At 34.1% G+C, this 8,872-nt stretch overlaps 1 protein-coding gene across 1 annotated transcript; it reads left to right on the top strand.

Annotated features, from left to right (window-relative positions):
* Positions 1 to 560: 560 nt before the first annotated feature.
* Positions 561 to 2,825, top strand: LOC306655291 (PC4 and SFRS1-interacting protein-like; the record flags this gene model as incomplete). Its single annotated transcript, XM_079129674.1, has 1 exon — positions 561 to 2,825. One exon carries the CDS (start codon positions 561 to 563, stop codon positions 1,545 to 1,547), a length of 987 nt encoding a protein of 328 aa, XP_078985800.1. The 3' UTR covers positions 1,548 to 2,825.
* Positions 2,826 to 8,872: the final 6,047 nt, after the last annotated feature.

Here is an 8,872-nt window from a genome sequence, read left to right as displayed (position 1 = left end):
TGGTGGTGGCGGTTGCGATTCTTAGCCGTTTGAGACGCCTCTGCGGCAGCTGGTGGCGCAGGTGGCTTGCGTGGACGCGGGCGGAGGCGGCCGGCCCCCCACCGCAACCTCAGCGCCCAGGGCCCCGGCAGGCCTGTCGGGACACCCGGAGGCATCCTCCCCGGCCCGCCAGCGAGGGAGCCTGGGCTCATCCGCGCTCCCGCATCCCTTTGCCGCGCGCACCGCCGCATCTCCTGGGTTTGGGACCCTGGGCCTCGCCCCCGAGACATGACTCGCGATTTCAAACCTGGAGACCTTATCTTTGCCAAGATGAAAGGTTATCCTCATTGGCCAGCTCGATGCTTTTTTAGGACCAAAGGATATATTTCCTTACTCAGAAAATAAGGAAAAATATGGCAAATCAAATAAACGAAAAGGTTTTAATGAAGGTTTATGGGAAATAGATAACAATCCAAAAGTGAAATTTTCAAGTCAACAGGCATCAACTAAACAATCAAATACATCATCTGATGTTGAAATTGAAGAAAAAGAAACTAGTGTTTCAAAGGAAGATACTGATCATGAAGAAAAAGCCAGCAATGAGGATTACTGAAGAAGACAAAAATAAGAAAAAGGGGCAAGAGGAAAAACAACCCAAAAAGCAGCTTAAAAAGGATGAAGAGGGCCAGAAGGAAGACGATAAACCAAGAAAAGAGCCTGACAAAAAAGAGGGAAAGAAAGAAGTTGACTCAAAAAGGAAAAATTTAGCTAAAACAGGGGTTACATCAACCTCTGATTCTGAAGAAGAAGGAGATGATCAAGAAGGTGAAAAGAAGAGAAAGGGTGGAAGAAACTTTCAGACTGCTCACGGGAGGAATATGCTGAAAGGCCAGCATGAGAAAGAAGCAGCAGATCGAAAACGCAAGCAAGAGGAACAAATGGAAACTGAGCAGCAGAATAAAGATGAAGGAAAGAAGCCAGAAGTTAAGAAAGTGGAGAAGAAGCGAGAAACATCAATGGATTCTCGACTTCCAAGGATACATGCTGAAATAAAAAATTCTCTCAAAATTGATAATCTTGATGTGAACAGATGCATTGAGGCCTTGGATGAACTTGCTTCACTTCAGGTCACAATGCAACAAGCTCAGAAACACACAGAGATGATTACAACCCTGAAAAAAATACGACGATTCAAAGTCAGTCAAGTTATCATGGAAAAGTCTACAATGTTGTATAACAAGTTTAAGAACATGTTTTTGGTTGGTGAAGGAGATTCTGTCATCACACAAGTGTTGAATCAATCTCTTTCTGAACAAAGACAGCATGAGGAAGCGAATAAAACCAAAGATCAAGGGAAGAAAGGGCCAAACAAAAAACTAGAAAAGGAACAAACAGGTTCAAAGACTCTAAATGGAGGATCCGATGCTCAAGACAATAATCAGCCACAGCATAATGGAGATAGCAATGAAGAAAGCAAAGACAACCATGACGCCAGCAGTAAGAAAAAGCCATCTGGTGAAGAGAGAGAGACTGAGATATCTCTGAAGGATTCTACACTAGATAACTAGGTTGACATACCTGGAATATAAAGAACATTTGAAAAGTTTGTAATGGTTTTCCTTTGAAATATTTAGATTGCTGAAAGGTTTAAATTTTTATAAGCATAGGTTTTGATGTCTACAACTTGTTTGAGGGAGATAATCCCTTTATCTTTGTTTATAAGTAATTAAACATTATTGCTATTGTACTTGTGCAGTATTAACAGCTACATTATACGGTAAATGTTGGGGGGTAATCCACTTAGAAATGTTAAACTGCTTTTCCAGACATGGTTGTAGCATATTTTCAATTAGTGTGTGTATGTTAATGTGTAATTGGTAGTAAAACAGTTACATTTTTTTAAATTGCTACTTGTATAAATCCTCTTTTCCCAAATACTGTGGGTTTTGTGCATAGTTTTTACAAATCTTGGACTTAACAGACTGTCTTTTCACTGTTTGTGGGTTTTGTAGAAGTTGAGCATTTTTATGGTTGATAAAATGTTACTTCTATACAAGTACTCACTCCCACCTTTTTATCAAAAGTTAATTTTAATCTCAGACTACATTGTGCTCCATTATCCTTTTTTTCCCAGTGTCACCTGTATTCCTTTTTATCCAATAGACTTCAAACTGATGAGGTTCAACTTAACTTTTGAAGATAATTTAGTTTTGTGGCTGGGAATTCAGTGAAGGCACCTAACTCCTGCAGAGAACAGACTGGGTATATATAGTAATGAATCTGATTTTAGAGTTCAACCATCTAAGATCCTTTAAAGGGCACTAGTAACTAAAACTAAAAATGTTTATTTTTGAGAAATGTCTTAAGTCACATTCATTAAGGAAGTCACAAAGTAGTATTTTTTTAATTGGAAAGTCAATCCATGATGCTTATGTGGTAAATATAAATGCTATATAAAGAAACCTATTTGAAAATGTGGCTATATTAGAAGGGAATTTGTATTTTCATTTCTATATCATATATGTAACAGGGTTACAAAAAATAGAAATATTAGTTGCTCCAAGTAGTACTTTGATAAATCTGTATTTTGATGTTTATGGGCTAAACCAGGATGAACCAATGTTAACACAAAATTTAATGGTCTGTTAACTAAAGGATAGCATTTCTAAGATATTTTAAATATTAGGTCAGTTGGTGGTTTTCAATAGGTAGGTAGATAGGTTTTGAAACTATATGAATATGGGAAATGACTTAGTACTAGTGTTTGTAACATGCGTTGTAAGTTTTGATCTCTTGATAATTATTTTTGTCTCTACATAAAAATTTGAATTATTTGGATAATTGAATTTTTGCTTTTTAGAAGTCTTACAATGGAGCTAAGACTCACTGTTTTGAGGGAACTCTATTACATTATATATACCAGTCATCTGTTTTGTCCTAACAGTTTTAACTTAGATTTATTCTAGTTAAGCCATAAGTGTCAAATGTGTAAACTTGTTTTGATTAAAGAATTTTTCTATCAAAAAAAAAACACATTGCCCTATGTAAATTTATGATTTTTAATTAAAATAAATAAATAAATTTTAAAAAAAAAAAGTAGAACTTTGTTGACAGTAGAATGAATCGGGCATAACTTTCCTGTGTTCATAAATGCATACATGACCAGTGAATTGCCACATCATGTACAACCACAAGAATGGGATCCTAAAATAGAACAAGTTATATTCCATGTATGTACAATATGTCCAAATACATTTTACTACCATGTACATCTAAAAAGAACAAATAAAAAATAAAGACAAATAAGACTCTGTTCACAGAATGGAATATTGGAAATTGAGGTTATAATGTCATTGACGAAATGGAAATGAAAAGTCCAGTTACATGACCATGAAAGTGGGAACTGAGATTAGGTGAGAATAAAATCACTGGAGGAGAGATGTTTCAGAATAAGAAAAACTGAAGTACTGAAGAGCTCATGTGTATGTTAATGTAATTATTCAGAAATTGGACTGGTGTTATACAGCAGAGAGTGACAGTAATTTGGAAGTGAATGTATTTGAGGAATGAGGAAGAAAGAGGTCTTGAAATCTGTTGGTGACCAAAATTAGGAGGGATACTTGGTTGTACTTGGTTCTGTTAATCCCATGTCATGGAATTCCAAATCAGATGATGTTAGGAAGGAAGGAGATGCATTGGCCTGAAAATAAATTGAAAAGTGACAAAGATACCTCCTACCTCAACACAGAAAATGTGGTGTCGGTTAAAAATATGCAACACTAAAGAGGTCGATAGTTGCAGGCTTGTCTTCACAAGAAAGTCTAGCTTTCAGGTAACCTCAGAAACTAAAATAATTACTGAAGGGACATTTTAAGAATATAGGAGGGTTTGTCAATGAGGTACCACGAGATCCAGAGGACATAATGGAAATTAGCTGTGGAAGCATAAGAGATGAATCAGAAAAGATAGTCTTCAGAACGAAAAGGGAACACAAAATAAAGGATGAGGTAATTTAAATAAGCAGAGAAATAGGGTATAAAAGCATTAATCCAGCAAATTTCAAAGCATAGTAGTGACGATGCTGCTGATGTTGACAGAGCAGGGATGAGGGAAGATTGGAGCTCTTCCTGATGCAGAGACTATGGGATGAGTGATTTCCCTCTCAATGTTGCCTTTAGATCTTGGTGACAGATATATGTAGGCCTGGTAAGGCCTAGGAACTCTTTCCAGTTCTAGGAACTCTTTCTGGATTCTGCCAAATGGAATTTAAGTGGCAAGTGTGTCTTAATCAATCTCTACATAAAGAAAGCTCGTTTATGAACCCAGAGGAAGAACAGCTCAATTCAAATATTGGGGTATTACCATTCAATATTAACTTGTTTACCTAAATTGACATTAAATTTAATTGTATAATCTGCAATGCCAACAGATGTATCAATAGTCAGATTTGGGTTATTTGAAAATATTGAGCCAGGTGTGGTCTCGCACACCTGTAATTCCAGTGACTTGGGAGGCTGAGACAGGAGGATCCCAAGTTCAAACCCACCCTCAGCAACTTAACAAGGCCCTGAGCAACTCAGGGAGGTCCTCTCTCTAAATATAAAGTATAAAAATATAAAATATAAAAAGGGGCTACAGATGTTGCTTGGTGGTTAAGCACCCCTGTATATATATATATATATATAGATAGATAGATAGATAGATAGATAGATATATATACACATATATATATATATAAAATCAATAAGAAACGTTTTATTCTGGCCACAAGACAATAATGGGTACTCTAATAAACTACTTACATAAGAAAAAAAATAAAAAAGTAGAACTTGGTTGAATTAACATATACTCCTTTTATGGTGTGCTGATTTGAGTCACTGGAAAGTAGGCATAATAAGAACAAGTCATTTTGTTTCCTGTGATGTCTCCAGAACCAGAACAGTACCTGAACAGATATTCAAAAATAGTTTTTGATTGAATGATAAAGTGCATCGCTTCTAGGGATAATGCACAATAATCTGTTTAATACTAATAGCATCGAAGTGGTTATACTTCATCCTCCACCACCAAAATACACTGTGCTATGTTTCAAACTTCAATCAAAAAGATGTATAATGGTCTCTTTTCATTTACAAAATTAACAGAGTTAGATAATTTCACTTTTCATGACCCCTATTCAATAGTATTTCCATCTATGTTCTTTTGAAAGTTAAGCACAAGGTCTTACTGAAACAGGAACCAGAAATATGCAAAGTTGATATGTTCATTTCTGCCATGGATCAAACATAGCATGATTGTCTTTGAGAAAAAGAAATTAAGTTACAAGGCACTAAGGCAGTAGTGAATTCTGGGAAGAACAGAGAAGGACAAAGAGGCAGGAGATTTTTAATCATAGGCTTTAATTTAAATCAGAAAATTCTGCTGAGAATTCCTTTGATAATTGCTTTTAATTTCTCTATCATTTGTCTTTTATGTTTTTAGCTATGTTCATTATGGGGAAGATTTTAAATTTAAAATAATTGTGCATACTGAATTCTCTATTACCTCAATTTTCATTTCATTATATTCTTTTAATATTATAATGAACAATGTATTCTGATGCATCCAGTTATTAAGGAACATTTGACTAGTCAAATACAACTTTAGAAACCTTAGGTTCTATTATTTTGGTATTCTATTTTAATGCATTCTTATACCTTTTTATTGTTGTTATACCAGTTTTGGAATCTAATTAATTCTTACAGCACAATAGCTTGTTAAAATGCTTTGAGACAGTAAACAGTGGAGATTTACATATATATGTGTATACAAATATATATACATACAGATATACATAAATATACATATATATGTATATATGTACATCCATATACATACTTATGTATTTATATATGCATATATATACAGATATATATACAGATAGATATTTATATACATGTATACATATATGCATACATATATAAACAAATGGTTTGATTATTTTAAGTGAACGAATGCTAATTGCTTAAAATGGGTAAACTTATTCAAAATAATTAAGTCTGTTATGTGCATAAAAAAACACACTATCAAAATAAAAATATTGGGTGCTCCCTATGAGGCTATGCCCCCACAAAAAATATTAATAGCAATAAATATATTTTCTATTGTACTCAGAAGAATTGTAACCCAATTTCTAGTTTCAAAGAATCCTATCTTATTTCTAGATACTTTATTGATCCTAACTATCCACAGTATTAAAATGTAAGTTCAGTGTGAATTAAAAATAGCTTATGCAAGATAGACTGATTATCTAGGTTGATATATCAGATCTTCCATTTTAAAATCACCAGGTATTCAGGTTCCTTCTTTCTTGTTTTCACCATCATGAAAGTGTCACACTTTCCCTTTAAAAAAGCATCAGTTGGAAGTAGGCACACCATTTCCATTCATATCCTTAAGAACAGAGCTGGATCATAGCTGCTGTCCAAGGGAGGTTACTATGTGGTTTATTCTGAGTAACCATAGTCCAACTAAAAATTATGAGAATAAGTAGCAAACTCTGCCATAAGAAAATGAATACAATAAAAGCTCACAAATTTATGAAACTACATTCCAATTAAAATATCCATTTGAATCTGTATGATTAAATTTAGAGCCTTTGTGTAAAGTGGCTATAACTAAATTCCAAAAGGGAAATAAGAGAACATTTGAATTTCTTTCAACATATCTTTGAATACTGTACCAAGTAATACTAGTTCAATGGAATTAAACTTTATTAGAACATGCTATTCACAAATATTATCATAAATCACAGAACGTGGGCTCTCACTGCTTCCCTGTGTTGGACACTGATGATCGTTCAGTCTCCTTTCTTTCTTTTTATGCTCTTCTTTTCTAAATAATTCTAGGTTATTTGATTAATTACATAGGAAGCCCCCCCCCACCCACGCTCTATCTCTCTTCCAGTCTTCCCACACACACAACTCTTCTCACATCCTGTCCCTCCCAAAGGCACTAGACGATAGCTAGAAAACCTAGGGCAGTCACCTTGTGATCTTAAAGGAAGCCAGCCTTTGCGGAAAGGTGATGCTGCAGGTGGCAGAGTAGATTGGCTGGCAGAACTTGGAACATGATGACAAGGTTGAGTGGTTGATCACCCTCCTTGATATCATCCCTCGAGTGTAATGAATTTTCTTATTTTTAAATTGGCTTCAGTTTTTCAATCACTTACTTCTTCAAGCATTCAGATAGGTACTCCTAAAGAACTTTTTAAATTATTTTTGAAAACATTGAGCAATATGACTTCTAGAGTCTGAATAAGCTATTTACAACTCTAAAGAGCAAAATTTTGCCAGAAATTATCAAATTTTCAGGAAATAATTCCACATACATTCTGAATAAGTTTGGATAGGACTAAAATAATTCAACTTGAGTTTCAGATTGATCGAAGAACATTTTAATTTTTTAAACATTAATTTGAGTAACAATTTACCAGAACCTTTATACTTTATCATCTAAACATATATCAATATGATGATCCTCTGAAGTTCAATGAGTAAAAAGTCACAGCCATGACATCAATGGCAAATGCTTATTTGTCCAGTACTAGGGAAACTTAAGTGTTTTCCTCCTAAGATGTCAATCAATGTGTATTTTTAAGGCTTGTTTTTCTTCTTTCTTTCTTTCTTTTTTGAATCACACTTTTCTTTTCCAAGAAAAATCCTGGAAGTTTTTCTGGCCTAAAGAGCTGCATTTCAGTCAGGCACAGTGGTACATGTCTGTAATCCCAGGGGCTAGGGAGGCTGAGGCAGCAGGATTGCAAATTCAAAGCCAGCCTCAGCAATTCAGCAAGGCCTAAAGCAACTTAGCAACATTCTGTCTCTAAATAAAATATTTTAAAAAGGGCTGGGGATGTGGCTCAGTGAGTTCAATTCCTGGTACAAAAAAAAAAAAATGCATTTCAAATAGAATTTCAAATGTTCTCACTTTGCAATAGGAATTGTCCTTAAAAGATCTTAGAATAACTAGCTTCTATTGCAAACAAGGATGTATTTTCCTGAGATAAACTACTATACACAATTTGGGTCTTTTTATTCAACTTCTATTATTTCATTATTATTAACTTGTTAACTTGTTTATAATTGATTGACTTTATTTCACAAGACACATCATTATAATCCTCCATCCCATTTAAGGTTTTGAAAATAGTAAAAGGGATAGATGTTAAAAGATCTCTGAATAAGAAAAGAAACAATATCAATGTGTGATTGAATGTCAGTTGTTTAGTTAAATAGTGCAATCATTTCTAAATGTAGCGTATTCTGGGCTAAGAAAATGACAACAGAACTAAATATGTCCTTCTAAAATAATAGGAGGAGACACATATTGGCTATTTATACCTTCACAGAATATTTTTCAGGTCATGGCAATTCATAAGAAATCAACTGCCTATAAATTAAATGTAAAATAAAACAAAACAAAAGCATTAATACATTCTAGCACACATGCTTGTAAATCATACAAATGAATTGTCGTCAAATTAAAACAAAAGGAAAAGTTGATATTACAGTTTTTTCGCTTTACCAAGTGTAAAGAAACAAATTTCAATGTTGATGAATGAGAAATTGATGTGTTGTATTTGAACATATGGAAATATCAATTTTTCTTTATTAAACTTACAAATAAGTAAGAACATATTAATCTCTTTTGTATATCTTAATAGTGCTTGTCTATGTTATAACAATAAGATGTCAATAATACATAGGTGGCTTTAAGAACATAAAACCAGAATGCCAGGGATTTTATCTAGGTACTAACACTTACTGTGTACGTGCCTTTAAACAAGTTAATGACTGGGAAAGGTGTTGACACATGCCTATAATCCCAACTACTTGAGAGGCTGACTGAGGAGGAT

Source organism: Sciurus vulgaris (assembly GCF_902686455.1).
Source record: "Sciurus vulgaris genome assembly, chromosome: 2".
NCBI lineage: Eukaryota > Metazoa > Chordata > Mammalia > Rodentia > Sciuridae > Sciurus > Sciurus vulgaris.
The sequence above is the reverse complement of the archived record's forward strand: the minus strand, read 5'-3'. Positions and strand labels throughout refer to the sequence as shown.